This window comes from Somniosus microcephalus, chromosome 19 (genome assembly GCF_052327205.1).
Source record: "Somniosus microcephalus isolate GS21.2 chromosome 19, FLI_Smic_1.0, whole genome shotgun sequence".
NCBI classification, from domain to species: Eukaryota; Metazoa; Chordata; class Chondrichthyes; order Squaliformes; family Somniosidae; genus Somniosus; species Somniosus microcephalus.
This window is the reverse complement of record NC_141005.1, coordinates 37170962-37187586: the sequence shown is the minus strand read 5'-3', so window position 1 is coordinate 37187586 and position 16625 is coordinate 37170962. Positions and strand designations below refer to the sequence as shown.

The following is a 16625-nucleotide window of genomic DNA, read 5'->3' as shown; positions in this document are numbered from 1 at the left end:
TGTTTTCTTGTTATGTTGGTTGAGGGATAAATATTGGCCAGGACACCGGGGATAACTCCCCTGCTCCTCTTTGAAATAGTGCCATGGGATCTTTTACGTCCACCTGAGAGGGCAGACGGGGCCTCGGTTTAACATCTCATCCAAAAGACAGCACCTCCGACAGTGCAGCTCTCAGTCAGCACTGCACTGGAGTGTCAGCCTAGATTTATGTGCTCAAGTCCCTGGAGTGGGACTTGAACCCGCAACCTTTGTGACTCTGCTACCCACTGAGCCACAGTTAAGTTTATATATAGACTTAAAAATTAGGCTGGTTTTTGGGGAGGGACAGAAAGCTTATTTTATTGAAGGGAGAGTTCACTTTGGGGGGGTGGGGATAGACTGTACTTTGATAGATTCACCAGGAACAGATCTGTTACTGGGGTGATTATATGGCATGGCTTTATTTGCTAACATAAGCACCAGTCACAATGCATCAGCCACTACACGCTTGCAACTGCAGACACGTCACTTTCAGTATTTGCACACGTGAAGAGAGCTGTGCAGCAAGAATATTTGAATGCAGTGGGTATCAGCCCGGGGAAGAGATGGGAATTTAATTTGCTTACTTTACATGTTTAACATTGTATGGAGTGAGTTTTTTTTTATGTATAAGGTTCGCTGCAACTGGTCAAAAATGTACAGTAACACTGAGGATAGCAACAGAATATTGATGGAATTGTTCATTAAAATGATAGTAAAAACTCAAGTAAAAACATGATGGAGTCTCGGTGTAAAGTGGTGAAACCGGAATACCTCTGTTAAGACACCAGTGCCCAGACTCAGGAAAAAATGATCAAAATGTTTTTCGCTACCTTAAAAAAATTGTATCGCTTATAAAGTCGAGTAGTGTTCTGAAATTAAGCAGGACACGCCAAATATAAGTTGAAAAATGTTGCAGCGAAGCACGTTCCCTGACCCTCCCTTAAATACCTGTGTGGGCGGGAGGAGGAAACGGGACATTACATTGGTGCCGATACCCTCCCTGCACATACTTATTCAACAGACTAATCGCTACGAAGAAAGTTAAACTGTTCATTTATAAAGTATGATGACGAAACAGTTAAGTTCCCCGCGCATGAAAAGTCGATACACCTTAAAAACGAACATTGTCGCTGCTTCCCATCAGTTCAGTTCAGTGCTGGTGCAGCTCTGCACCCAAATCCGGCTCAGGCAACCGGAACTCCTTGGCTGGCACCGTGAATTTACAACCAAATAACTGCAGTCAAACTGACTCTTCAACATACTGCGAGCCTGAGTGTGTGGGTGGTCCATGTTAGAACACCGTCGACAGATAAAAGTCGGTTGCGCAACGGAAGGCTGTGTGTGTGTGTAGCTGGAATTTACAACCTTTCATGTCGCCGCAATAGCATGAAAGTGACACCAAGGGAATTGCACCCATCAGTCATGTCCAGGATGTGTCTTTATTTTCCTATTGATTTTTTATTTTAAAAACTGCGTCGCGTCTCTTAGTAAATGTGTTAATAAAACAGAAAACAAACTTAATAAAACTTGGGAAGTCACTTCCCCCCGGGGAGAGAGAGAGGCTGAAAGTTGCTGAAGCCACATGGCACTTTAGATCCTGAGGGTCGGGGCCGCAGCTCCCACTCACTGTCTCAGCCCTTTACTTGGGCACCGATCAGTTGTGATAAAAGTTACCCCCGTTACAATAAAATCATTTTCCACTCGTGTAATTTGCCCACATCATGCGGGTCCGTGCAAACCCAGTCACTTATTTAAATCTTACATAAAAATAGTGGGGGCTTTGGCCGTTTGGAAGAAAAATTCTCAAACTCGCGCGTAGGACAGCGGGAAAGTGACACAGGACTGGATAAAAAGGAAGTAAATCTCCAAAGTTGTATCATTATAATTTAATAAAGCGAGATTCTGCAGTCCGTGCATTTTCTGTACAAGGCAATTAAGATTGAAAAGTTCACTATCAGAAAATTGCATTTGATATATATATATAAAATATAAATGTGATATATATGTAGCCCCCTGTGCAATATTGGGGAAGATGCTGTAATTTGCTCAGACTTTACATGACCCGCCCACCCTGATAATTGTTCACTTTGCCGGTGTGATAATCTGATCAAAATCAAGTGCATTCTCCGCTCGGCGGAAAAATTGAAGTGAAGTTCAACACACAAAAAAAAAACACAGGAAGACTTTTTCTTTAAACAAATCACCTAGGAGCCGGGATCGGCGGCGTGGCTCCAGCCCCGGAGTTCTTCGCTTTGTTTTTAGTTGCATTTTTTTTTTCTGTGTATTCTTTTAAGTGGCCAGTTGAGGCGGGAATCCAGCCCGGATATTTAGTGGAGCCGAAGGAAAATAAAGAGAAAATATCGCTTCAATATCCCCCCAAGATGGCCGCCAATGTGGGATCGATGTTTCAATATTGGAAGAAATTTGATCTACGGCGGCTGCAGGTTAGTGACAAACCTCCACCTTTCCGCCCGATATGAATTGTGAAAGTGGCTCCCGCACGGGCCAGGAGCCGAATCGGGCTTTTTTAGCGGCACTTGGCGAGAGGAAATTCACGGCTTCCGATTGATACGTATTAGAAATTGATCCCTGCCTTTGTTCAGTTCAATCATCGATCAGCAGCGCAGCCAACATGGTGCTGCACTCGGGCTGCGCACCGCCGCCGTCCCCGCTCCTGCCGGCCACTTCGCAAGAGGCTGCCTACCACACACCACACACACACACACAGAAAGTACAAGTGATTCATGCAGTTTTAGCGGATGTCGTGAGTTTATTATATTTCGGGAAATAGCTTTCTTTAAAAAAAAACCCCAAATAATTAAAAAACAAACAAACAAATAAGGAAAGGGTGATCATTCAATGAGATACGTTGGATTCTGGAAATTAGCCTCGCCACATCGCTTGGCTTGCTCGGCATAGCCTTGTTTTATTTTGACTGTAAGCTCTTGGCTTAAGATCATCGGTTTTTAACTGTATTCCTTTAAATGTTTATTAACTTCCCCCCCTCCTCCTGTACCAGATACTTACGATTTGGTGATGCGTTAGCGACTAATGTTGGAGCGGACTTTTATTTCTAGACAGTGAGGTCAAGCAGCAGCATCCCAATGGCTTTAATATAACTTCTGTGGCGGATTAATTAGATAACTTTGTCTTTAAAAAAAAAAAAAAATTACTATTACTAAACAGTAATTTTTCGGGTTGGACTGTAACCGCCAAGAGAGATGAGGAAATTGACCCGAAAATGCAATTCGTGATTTTTGTTGTTAATGCAGCTAATGGTATTTAATGTAACACTTGTATTTGCTGGAATATGTTTGCTGAGATACAGTACAAAGGACGGCCGTGTTAACTAACGTCTTTCGACTAATTTGAGATCTTGAGCGTCCCGGTTCCACTGAACGTTAACTTAACAGGCAATTGCCTGCACTGCTCCTGGTATTTGGTAAATATCTGCGGAATTGGATAGTTCATCTTAGCGGTGTAATTGTATTCGCTTCCTAATGTGTAAATCAGACTCCAGCACTCGGAGACACCAGCGCTCTGTATGATTGATGTTCTGTAACATAGGAAATGACAAGAACATTTCAAAGAAATGAAAGGGGGGAGGAGGGAAAATTGCCCTGGGCTAGCTGGAGCCCTGGACATGGGATGGTCCCACGACTTTTCGGACTGAGCTGCTGGATGTAGATGTGTGGTGTTTAATGGCTTTTTTTTGTGTGTGTGGCTGATTCGTCCCCAGCTGTTGTGCTGCTGTGTTGTTTTATTGGGGATGTTATGGATGTGTTGAGCTGGGAAGTGAACAGCACTGTCGCCTTGGCCAGGCCAGATCTGATGGCGCCGCCCCTCGATTGGGGCTAGAAGGTGACCTTGCCAATCTGCTGCCCTCTCTGAAAAGCCAGCCTGCGAGCTCCCAACAATTCTTTTATTTGTCCGAGCTTATATGTCTGTCGAGTTGGGAGACAATTGTTTACCCAGACAGCAGGTGAAGTGACACGATCAGTCCGACCGTCATCCATTCGGGAGTAATGGGTTTGAATCTGTGTTAACAGTTGCTGTCGAATCAGTTGGTTTCTCTCCTCCCCACCCTCCCGTCTTACTAAATCTGTGCGAGTCAAATTAGTAAGTGGAGACTGAGGATATTTGAGAAGTGAGAATCACAGAATTTAATGTCTCTTTCACAGATTGATTTATAATTTGCAAGTAACTATTTTAGAATCTTTTTTCAGAAAAGTATTTTTAGATTTTTCTCACCACGGTTGTGTCACAAGCAAAGTTATTTCAGTAAGTTTTGGTTTCCGGGGTATACTGTAGCATTTTCTCGTACTTTGAAGGCGGGGAATTATTTCTTATTTGGTGGGGGAATATAGATTCCAAAAGTCAAAAACATCAAAATAATTCAAAAGCAAAATGCACAACTCTGTAGGGCTTTTAAATTACTGGTCACATTTTTCTGATGATCAGTTTTTTTTTAATAAGTGTCAGTTTTGATCATTTACTAATTATTTATTTGTAAGGTTTTTATCTTTCCTTTCCTCTCCCCCCCCCCCCGGCTTTCTCCTGCCTTTCCCTGAAGGTGCTGGTCATTTCTGGGATATGGTTCTATGGCTTTCAGGCAGCCACTGGTACTTCACTCATTCTTCATGCATCAGCCCAGAAGTGAGTGACAACAGGCATTTTGACCATGTGGGGCACCACAGTCAGGTCGGAGCCTGTCTTCACCTGGTGTCCAGACACACACACGTCTTCTAGCAGGAGTTGCTGGATAATGAGCAGGACTGGGAGCCCTGGCTGTCTCTTTTTTTAACCTCTCCTTAACCAAGAGACATTGAGCCAATTGTAGTGGACCTACTTTTGCTCTAGCTAAATTCAGCAATGTTGCACAGCCCAGGGGGTCAACCTGGAATATCCTCGATCTACTTGACTCTGTTTTATTCTGGTGGTACATTTACCAACTGAGCAACTGATGCAGACCTAAGATATTTTTTTAAAATACGTTAACCAAGATGTATTGGAATTATTGATGGTTTTGCCTGAAATGTTGTCTAATCAACTCAATCATGAAGGGCAACAGATTTTGTATGGCGAACGTGGGCCAGCATTGAACAGCAGAAGTGTATCTGACGTGTTTATTTTCTGAATTGCGCCAGGATTTATAGGATGGATCAGGACAATGGTGGTCTCTGTCTCCCATCCCCGTACACAGACATTGCCATCTGGTGATCACGTTGAATCGCAGGGGGTTCCTTTGGCTTTCAGTATTTTACTTGTAGAGCTTTAAAATAACTGTTGTAACTGGTTACTGAAGTATCATTGTCAATGACACACACTGATGAGGCATTAACCATTGAGCAGATCTGCATTTATGGATATACTGTGATTTCTAAAGTTTGTAGCTCAATAGAGCTGAGAATACTTTAGGTATTTTTTTTAATGAGTAGAGAAACATTATTTGACTAAAAACACATCAGTGTTAATTAAACAGATCAAATTTATTCATCAGGCAAGACAGTGAGAAATGAAGTGTAAGATAGAGATGTGAATTGGAAAAAAAGTTTTTTGTATCCAACTTTTCTGTAACTCCCTTTACTAGTGATTGATGGTTTACCACATAAATGATGACAAAGTTGAGTACAGAGAAGAAATGGCTTTACCTGAAGAGATTGATGGGATCAATTTGACAAGAGAAATTGCAACATTACTAAAAGACAGATTACTGTCCTCTAGAGAGAGGGTTAGTTCTCCTCCCTCCCTGCCTAACCCCAGATCTACTAATGCATGTAAATGGGATTCATCGCCTTTTGAAAGTAACAAACTTTTTCATGTATTTTTATTAATTAACTTTGCTTTGGGGTGAACTCCTAAATTCTGGAGTGAATGTACCCATTAACCTCTTCAAATTTAAAATGTCAATTTATTAGAAAAAAAACAAGGGCAACGTTGGGTGGTGCAGTGCATTAGAAAATTGTCCTTTACTTCTGAGATCTGGCCACTTTTATAAGGGTTCTATCTGAAATAACTTACGGCAGTTGCAGCCCAGTTCCAGTGGACATGGACCACAGCCCATAACTTCCCATTATTTGGTACTAAACTGACAGTCAGAGAGCCCATACGAATGATGTGGGAAATAAAAATGTCATATTGCTATGGCAGTGGCACTCTTTATAAAAAAAAAAAAAAAATACAGTCAAAATGTCTCAAAAGCATTTCACACAATGAATGACTGGAAATTGTGATTAAGACACGTGTTTAGGACAGGATTGAAGGAGCTTTACTCTGCATCAGAAAGTGCTTTAGCTGATCTGAAAGTGCTTAATGCTATCACTGGGTCTCCAGAGTGGAAAGGTGTGCCACCCCCGCCACCAAAGGTCATCCCCTCCACTGCCTAAAAATAATTTGATGGTCTTGCACAGAAAGCAGCCAGAGGATTTGTTAATTTGATGTCAATATTTTTCTATTTATTAATCTGTGAAATGAAGGGACACCATTTCAAAAGAAGTCTTTTGACTTGAATGTTATTTATGTTAACTAAATATGCACATTGGGAATGAGGGGTAATAATGGTGTTTATTAGATGATTAAGCTGGATGTAATAAATTCTAAGCCTGCTGCAGGGTGTAATAAAAAGCGTACACCTCACCGCATTGCCATCAAGTATATTGTGTACACAATAGCTGTTTTTAAAATGGGTGCCGTTTTTTTTTGTTTAGTTGAATGTCGAGTAATCTTGTAAAAAGAAGTTTGTAGTTACTTTACTGGACTCTGTTGTGCAGTTGTGTAAGATAATGTGATTGTATGCGTGTGTCAGGGTTTTGTAGTGTTTTGCATTGTTGGGGTGTTGGGGAAAGAAAGAAATAACTTGCATTTATATAGCACTTTTTCAAGGACGTCCCAAAGGGCTTTACAGCCAATGAAGTACTTTTGAAATGTAATGTAGGAAACGCAGGTTCCACAAACAACAGTGAAATAAACCACCAGATCATCTGTTTTAGGTGTTGATTGAGGGATAAATGTTGGCCAGGACACGGGAAGAACTCCCCTGCTCTTCGAATAGTGCCATGGGATCTTTAATGTCCACCTGAGAGGGCAGACGGCGCTTCGGTTTAACGTCTCAGCCGAAAGATGGCACACCCATGACCGTTCTGCACTCCCTCAGTACTTCACTGAAGTGTCAGCCTAGATCATGTGCTCAGGTCTCTGAAGTGGTACTTGAACCCACAACTTTCTGACTCCGGGGTGAGCGTGGTATCACTGAGCCAAGGCTGACACCTAGAAGGTGGTCTGTGAATTTTTGTACCTTTTTTTTTGCTTGAATGTTTCTCTCTTTTCTCACCTATTTTCTCCCTGTCCTTTCTCCTGTAGTTGTTGACTCCTTGCTGGGGTAAAGTTTCATAGGGAAGCCCAAGTGGCTCTTATTTATGCTTAACTTTCTCATTGTGTCTTGGCAGGCTTTTCATGGGGGTGAAGGGGGAATCGCAGCTCAATCCTGTCATCACCTGATATCCACACATGTCCTTCCAGCATGGTCACTGGGTATCAAACAGGAGCAGGAACCCCACCCCATATATTTTCACATCATCCCCTTTCCTAACCTAGGCAAAATTTATCATCCCTACTGCCTCCCTAGCTGAGATCAGCTAACAGTACAGATTAGGGATCAAACTTGGGATCTTCCTGGCCTGTATAATTTGAGCTCCACATTGGATAAACTCACAGAGTCACCAGTGAGTGGCTGTCTGGGTCTTTGTGTTCATCTTGAAATTCTAGCAGTAGATCCCATGTATTGATGTTAAAACATGTATCTGATGTGAATTAGTTTAGTAATATATGCTGCTGGTGGGATTTCTAAATATTAATGTGTAATGTTCTATATGGGCGGCTGGACTGAGGTGATGGGCACAGAGAAGCACAATATTGCCTCGTTGTCTTAGGGACGGATTTGCCAACTATTCTGAAGAAATATTGTGATGTCTTCATAGCGCGATCTTTTATATCACTCTGGAATGTGATAACTTTAAGACGGATGGGGTAGAAGGATAGCACTTGAGGTATAATTGGAATTTATTCCAAGAATAACTACAATACCGTATTTATTTTTCTTCACGTGGCATGTTCCCATGATGGCATGGGCCAGACTGAGAACTGGCTGCGTGTTTAATTCTAAATATCATTCTCTTGCATTGATGCACTGTGCTACCAGGGGATGCTGTTTTCATCTCGTGAGAAAAGTGGACTGAAACATAGAAGATAGGAGCAGGAGTAGGCCATTCGGCCCCTCGAGCCTGCTCCGCCATTCAATGAGATCATGGCTGATCATCCAAACTCGGTACCCTGTCCCTGCTTTCTCCCCATATCCCTTGATCCCTTTAGCCTTAAGAAATATATCTAACTCCTTCTTGAATATATTTAATAAATTGGCCTCAAATAATAGATGCCAGGGATTGAACCTGGGGCCTCATATATGCAAAGCATATGCTCTACCACTGAGCTACATCCCCTACCTATAATAACTTACAAGTAGAATTAAAAACAAAACTGCATTCCAGCCATTTATTAAAAGTATATTCTGTTTATGCCATGTGCTGAAAACCATTTAATAAAAAGTAACAAACTGTTTCCTGCTACTCCTTTCAGTTGTTTGTTAATTTGTGTCTCTTTTTGCAAATGTTGAGTATATGAAGGTGAGTGAGGTTATTACTGGGAATTAATATTTTCTCATTTTATCCAGTGTCCACATCACTTTGTAAGGTCAGGTAAAGTACAGTATGATTCAGAATACTGTTCCCTTGCACTGCTCAAACAGTGTAACTTCACTTCATCACCTGAAGAACTGAATTTCCACTTTTATGGCATTTGTCTGACATTTCTGTTTCCCACACTATCCACCTGTAAGTAAGACTGCCAGTCTAGTGCCTAATTTTGGGTAGTTTTGTGTTGTGCATTTGTAGCCCCTAAGTGCTGAATTGAGACTGATCCCGCTCCTGTTACTTGAGACCCTTTCAGCTAAGAAAGGACACTTTTGGATCATTCACTTAGACCAGTGTTGTCCAATAGAAATTGCTGACTAGCCACAGGAGTGGCTACGGCGACACAGTTTTAGCCGCATGCAATAATTTTAGTAGAACACGCCTTGCATACACTCACAATACAGGTAAAGGTACTTCACGTGTGTGTATATAATTAGCAAACATTTACCACCATTTAGTAACCAAGGAAGTAAAGCACTCAACAATCAAAAAACACTTGCACACTCTGATTTTCATTTTACCAACATAAGCACCAAAACGGTTAAAAGTACACATTCATAGGCTGTGTGAATATGAGTATTGAGATCACATGCTCAACAGTGTTATCTATTGCTCACTTTTTATTTACTAATCAGAAATGCGATTCGCTACATCTGGACTCCCAATTAGCCACATGTGACTTGTGGCTATTGGACAACACTGGCTTAGACTGGATTCAAACCCAATTTGTAGAGATAAAAAGCCATGACTTCAGTCGTTTACAGTTAGACACCAAGTTGAGAATTATCATGAGAGAGCTCCCCTGATGGTTCAGAGAGTTAGAAACCAGGAGTATCCCATTGTATGCTGATCTAAGCCAGGGCAGTGGTATGGGTGCTACATGTGTCTTGGGATCCCCAAATTGGTGCATAAGCAGAAATTTTCCTGCTGCTTCGGTTTTTCTAATGTCCCCCTGCTGGAGGATGTGTGTGTGTGTGTGAGAGAACGTTGGGTGTGGACAGATGCAAACATTGGCCGTGTGGTAGACAGTGAGGAGGAAAACTTTAGACTGCAGGAAGATATCGATGAACTGGTTAGTTGGGCAGAAAAGTGGCTAATGGAATTCAATCCGGAAAAGTGTGAGGTAATGCATTTGGGGGAGGGCTAACAAGGCAAGGGAATACACTATAAATGGGAGGATACTGTGAGGTGTGGAGGAACAGAGGGGACCGTGGAGTGTATGTCCACAGATCCTTAAAGGTAGCAGGACAGGTCGATAAAGTAGTTAAAAAGGCACCGTAAACTCGAGGAACAGCACCTCATCTTCCGATTAGGCACTTTACAGCCTTCCGGACTGAATATCGAGTTCAACAATTTCAGATCATAACCTCGGCCCCCATTACATTTTTACTTCTATTTTTTATCCACACATTTGTTTTGGCCTTCCACCCCCTCCCCTTTTTTTTCTCTCTCCCACATGGCAGCTGTCTCCCATTCTGCCAGCGCATTTCACACCTAATCTAGAGCTGTCTTTTGTCTCCACTAGTCCTATCACCATCTCGTCTTGTTTTGAATACCTCTTAATGTCTCGTCTTCTCTTTTGTTCTCTCCCAGCCTGGCCTCTTAATCTATTTCATTTCCTGTGCCTCTTTAGTCTTGACAAAGGGTTTTCACCCGAAACGTTGACTCTATTTTCTCTCCACATATGTTGACTGGGCTGCTGAGTTTTACCAGCATTTTCTGTTGTTATTTTAGTTAAAAAGGCATATGGAATGCTTTCCTTTATTAGCTGAGGCATAGAATATAAGAGCAGGGAAGTTATGCTAGAACTGTATACAACACTGGTTAGGCCACAGCTTGAGGACTGCGTGCAGTTCTGGCCACAACATTACAAGAAGGATGTGATTGCACTGGAGAGGGTGCAGAGGAGATTTACAAGGATGTTGCCAGGACTGGAAAACTTTAGCTATGAGGAAATATTGGATAGGCTGGGTTGTTTTCCTTGGCACAGAGGAGCCTGAAGGGAGATTTAATTGATGTATAAAATTATGAGGGGCCTAGATAGAGTGGATAGGAAGGATCTATTTCCCTTAGCAGAGAGGTCAAGAACCAGAGGGCATAGATTTAAAGTAGTTGGTAGAAGGATTAGAAGGGGAGATGAGGGAAAAAAAATTCACCCAAAGGGTGGTGGGGATCTGGAACTCACTGCCTGAAAGGGTGGTAGAGGCAGAAACGCTCATCACATTTAAAAAGTACTTGGATATTCACTTGAAGAGCCGTAACCTACAGGGCTACGGACCTAGTGCTGGAAGGTGGGATTAGGCTGGATAGCTCTTTTCCGACTGGCATGGACACGATGGACCGAATGGCCTCCTTCTGTGTTGTAATTTTTCTATGATTCTATGACAGGGTTAGTTACACATGCATGAAGGATGGACACATTGTGAGGTATCAGGGAGTTGTGAATGCTGATGGCAATGTACACCAACATGATTTAATGCCTTCAGGAGAGGAGGAGAAAAAGAGGAAGTAGGAGAGAGGAGGAAAATCCCCATAAGTGGCTGGTATAGACACACAAATACGGTATTTTAATTTGCTGGTGTCTGTGACTGAGTGGAGGCATGATTCAAACTGAAGTGTGATTTGCCCCAGGGACTATGCCATAGTTCCCCCTTTTACACTTGGAATAATTCTTGTTGCTGTCTGTCCTTATAATGTTTGCACATCCCTTTTGTGATTGGTGACCAAAATTGAACACAGTTTGTCCAACCAGTGCATGTATAGTCTAAGGGGACTCGTATTCCACTATTGCTGCTACTTAACACAGCATTTTATTAGATTCTTAATTGCCTCACGTGTGGCTAATTCTGTTTCATTCATTTTGTACTTGTGTCATTTATAGATAAATACAAAGTATCACATGCTAGGCAATGGCCTAGCATGTGATCCTTTGTATTTATCTACATTATATTAAAAATCTTAATGTCTGTGCACTAAGTTCCTACGTCCACATTGTTAGTGGAAGCTGTATGTAAACCTGTCGTGTTGGAATTATACGGTCCCACCAGTGGAGACACTGCAATCTAGAGAATTTTATATGGGCATTTGTGATTACGAATATGTATATAGGAATTTATAATAGAAAAAAAGTTAACAGGAAATGCATGCAGACATTAGGTTTTAATATATATCTATCTATCTATTATTATTTATATATATAAAGCAGTCTGTGTCTGTCTGTCTGTCTGCTATACACTCAAAAGTTATAGAGCGTACCTACACATGTTATATCAAAAGAAAGCTGATGATCAGGGGAGTGTCGTAGGCGTATTTTTTGGTCAGACAAAAATTGTTCGGACAGTATACAAAAAACGTTCAAAAATCCGCTCATTAGCGGTTGACCAATCCTACCGCTCATTAGCGTTGAGTGACGTGATGGTTGACCAATCCTACAGTTCAGTGACCTGATGGTTGACCAAATGGTGCATCACGGGCGGGACCTAATCCTGCAGCCTCCCGCAACCTCACCGCCATTTTTTCCCCTGCTTTTCCTCAACAGTGAGCGGGGCAGCTGCGTCGGCCCGCTGGAGCGGGAGGTGAGTTAGAGTCACTTGGGCCAGGCCTCACAACCGCTCGGCCCGAGACACAGAGCGGGGGAGCGGCAGCGGGCGGCCGTCAACCGCGCGGCCCTCTAAACTGCCCTGGCAACGCCGGGCCCCCCCAGCTAGTTATAGATAAGAACTCATTCTAAGACCTTCAGATGGAGATTAAATTATGTTTGCATGCCCTGCTCAATTATTCTCTGCCCTCAAACTCTGCTTCACCTGAAGGCCACGCCAGGTCTTGACTCCCTTTGTGCAATGCCATGGTCAGTATTACATTTTAGCTGCCAACTGTCTGCTTGTTTGCATAAATGATCCCTATTACTGTATATTGTCAACTGCTTGTTTGGTAGTCTTAGGTTCTGTTTCAGTATCCAAGTCATTTATGGAAACCAGAAACAACAGAGGTCCAGGCAGTGATCAAGGTGAAACTCAACTCCACTCCACTCCTCTCCATTGTTCAACATTTTTTAGGAAGCCTGAGGCCAAACAGTGTTCTGGTCAGGCCAGACCTTCGAGCATTGTGTTCTAGTCATTGAGACACCAGGGAAACATGCAGGTACTGAAGGCAGTGCAGTGAAGAGTCATAAAACTGAATGTTGAGCATTTGCCCTGCCCACGTGCAGAACATTGCACTTATCTAAGTTATACATCATTTTCCAGTCTTGAGCCCAATCCCCCAACACATGAAGATCTGCCTGAAGCAGATGAGCATTGTCTACAGTCTTAACTCGCACAGACCTTGGTATCATCTGCAAATTTGCAGATTGTGCCCCCAATACCTACATCCAGATCATTAATAAAAATAGTAAAGAGCAACGATCCCAGTACTGATCCCTGTGGGACACCACTGGTGATCGGTCTCCAAAAAGATCCAAATCCATCTATAACTACTTTTTGCCTACGTCCTGCCAGTTCTCAATCCAGCTCAATATATTGCCACTAATACCAGAGGCTTCGATCTTATAGAGAAGCCTGTTGTGCAATGCCTTAGCAAAAGCTTTTTGGAAGTCTAAGTAGACAATGTCTACTGGACTTCCCTCATCCACCAACTTTGTAACTTCTTCAAAAAATACAATTACATTTGTAAGACATGAGCTTTTTATGAAGCCATGATGGTGTCCCTAATATGTCCCACTCTATCCAAGCATTCATATATTGCATCCCGAATGATTCCTTCAAGCATCTTACATATTACTGATGTTAAACTAATGGGCCTATAGTTACCTGGGTCTGTCTTATCACCTTTTTTAAAGATGGGGACTACATTAGCCTTCCAGTCCATAGGAACTATTTCAGAGTGTAGTGAGCTATTAAAAATACAGGCTAGGGGCTTGCACAGTGTGGTAAACCACTTTTATCGTTCACTATCGTTACACTATAGTTATCACTGTTGTATTGTTCTCACTGTTCTCACTGTTGTATCACTATACGAGGTCGCCTCTTGTCGCGCTGTTATACCTGGGCTGACCACCTCCGACTCCGCCCATGGCTCCACCTACCTGCCCAGGTATAAAGGTAGTCGACTGGCTGGTATTCCTCCTTGTTGGACCCGATCACCCACGAGGGTGGGCTCTGTTATTTAGTCAATAAAAACCTTTAGTTACGTTCCTAACTCGTCGCTTTTTATTGGACGAATTGATAGGTATATCAATTTTATTGACTAAATTTTAAAGATGTCTACTACTGGCCAGCCAGAAGCCCTCCCAGAAGCACAGCCACAGCAGCTTTCAGACACCGGGCTACGCCAGCCACACCAGCCGGCTTGGCTGCAAGCCCTCAAACCACCGTACCTGGATCTAAACCCACAGGCAGCAAACTCAGCCCTCAACTTCAAACACTGGCTGGACTGCTTCGAATCCTACCTGGAAGAATCCGGCGTCCCTCAGAGATCCAAACTAAGAGTTCTGAACGCCCAAGCGAGCCCGAGAGTATACGCACTCATCCAGGACAGGACTACATACGAGGCCGCTATCAACCTACTGAAACAGCAGTACCGGAGCCCGGTAAATTACATGTACACCAGGCACCTCCTAAGATCCCGCCCGCAACAGCCAGGAGAGTCTGTAGCTGAATTTTTACGGGCGCTAAGAGCACTCGGCAGGAACTGTGACTTTAAAGCGGTGACGGCTGTTGAAAATACGGAAGATAATATCCGCGATGCCTTTGTGAAAGGCCTACGGTCCGACTACTCACGGCAAAGACTGCTTGAAGCTAAAGACCTCGACCTGGACAAAGCTGAAGCCCTCGCTCTCTCCCTAGAGGTGGCCCATCAGGACCAGGAGGCGTTTTCCAGGTACTGCTCGCGACCCTGGGACTCGGGCCCGACCCCTACCGCAATACCCTTCGCAGCGCCGCCCCCGGGACCTACCTCAGCGTCGGCGTCCCGGACCCGACCGGGACCGCCACCCCCGGTACCGGCTCCGACATCGGGCACCCGCGATCGGGCCGCCGGCTGCTTCTTTTGCGGCCAGGAGAAGCACCCGAGGTCGCGCTGCCCAGCCAGGAACTCTACCTGCTCAACCTGCAGGAAGAAAGGCCACTTCTCTAAGGCCTGCAGGAGCGGATCTTCAGAGGCCAGCAGTGCCTCATGCGAACTGTGGGGGCGGCCATCTTCTTTCAAGGCAACTGAGGCCAGCATCCCCACACGTGAGTCATGGGGGCGGCCATCTTTGATCAAGGCAACCGACCCCAATAGTGCCTCATGTGAGTTATGGGGGCAGCCATCTTCTCCGCCATTTTGTCCTACCTCGTGGGAGACGCCATTTTACCCACCACGCCCGACTGCCACCGGGCCCCCGGACCCGACGACCGCCTCGCCCGCAGACGACAACGACTCGCTTACCTACACACTAGCCTCCGTCACTCTGGATCAAGCCCGCCCACACCACCTGTCCAAGTCGCTGATGGACATCAAAGTAAACGGCCACGCCACGACCTGCCTGTTCGACAGCGGAAGCACGGAGAGCTTCATCCACCCAGACACGGTGAGCCACTACTCCCTCCCTGTCCTGCCAACGCGCAACCGAATCTCGATGGCATCGAGGTCCCACGCCACGGACATTAGCGGCTACTGTGTTGTGACCTTGTCGGTTAAGGGTACGGAGTATAAAAATTTTAAACTCCTCGTCCTCCCCCAGCTCTGCGCTGCCGTCCTACTAGGGCTGGACTTCCAATCCCACCTCCAAAGTGTAACCCTAGCATACGGTGGACCCCTCCCCCCACTCACAGTCGACAACCAGCGAATGTTAAACCGCCCACCGCGTAACACCTGCAGCCTATCCACCCTCAAGGTGCCGCCACCTTCCCTGTTCGCTAACCTCACCCCCGACTGCAAACCCGTCGCTACCAAGAGCAGGCGGTACAGCGCTGGGGACAGAGCCTTCATTAGCTCTGAGGTGCGGCGCCTCCTGAAAGAGGGCATTATCGAGGGGAGCAACAGCCCCTGGCGTGCCCAGGTCGTGGTCGTTAAGACCGGCGATAAAAATCGCCTGGTCATCGACTACAGCCAGACCATAAACAGATACACCCAGCTGGATGCATACCCCCTTCCCCGCATATCTGACATGGTCAATCAGATTGCACAATACCGCGTATTCTCGACCATCGACCTTAAGTCGGCCTACCACCAACTCCCTATCCACCCCGAGGACCGCCAGTACACCGCCTTCGAGGCGAATGGGCGCCTATACCACTTCCTTAGGGTCCCCTTCGGTGTCACCAACGGGGTCTCGGTCTTCCAAAGGGAGATGGACCGGATGGTTGACCAGAACGGACTGCAGGCCATATTCCCCTATCTAGATAACGTCACCATCTGCGGCCGCGACCGGCAGGACCATGACGTGAATCTGGAGAAATTCCTCCGTACGGCCCAACGGCTGAACCTCACCTACAATAAGGAGAAATGTGTGTTTAACACCTCGCGCCTTGCCATCCTTGGCTGTGTAGTAGAGAACGGACTCATCAGCCCCGACCCCGAAAGAATGCGCCCCCTCATGGAGCTACCCCTCCCCCACTGCCCTAAGGCACTTAAGAGAACCCTGGGGCTCTTCGCCTACTATGCCCAATGGGTGCCCAATTATGCGGACAAAGCCAGACCCCTCATGAAGTCCACATCCTTCCCCCTCACGGAGGAAGCGTGCGCGGCCTTCTCCCTCATCAAGGGAGACATAGCCAAGGCCACAATGCACGCAGTGGATGAGTCCATCCCCTTCCAAGTGGAGAGCGATGCATCCGACTTCGCCCTAGCCGCTACCCTTAACCAGGAGGGGAGGCCGGT

General features: G+C 44.9%; 2 protein-coding genes across 3 annotated transcripts in view; one reads left to right on the top strand and one right to left on the bottom strand.

Annotated features, from left to right (window-relative positions):
* Positions 1-3132, bottom strand: part of LOC147104327 (myosin regulatory light chain 2, ventricular/cardiac muscle isoform) — a 57344-nt gene extending 54212 nt beyond the window's left edge. Inside the window, exon 1 of the mRNA XM_085961570.1 lies at positions 3049-3132. The gene's annotated coding sequence lies outside the window, so the exon portion shown is untranslated. The remainder of the gene's footprint in view (positions 1-3048) is intronic.
* cux2b (cut-like homeobox 2b) overlaps positions 2298-16625 on the top strand; it is a 328835-nt gene continuing 314507 nt past the window's right edge. The window contains exon 1 of one of the 2 annotated variants that reach the window (XM_085961568.1): positions 2298-2465. In XM_085961568.1, coding sequence (XP_085817694.1) covers positions 2403-2465 — 63 coding nt within the window. In that variant the 5' untranslated portion in view covers positions 2298-2402. The remainder of the gene's footprint in view (positions 2466-16625) is intronic. The other variant, XM_085961567.1, reaches the window with a different exon arrangement.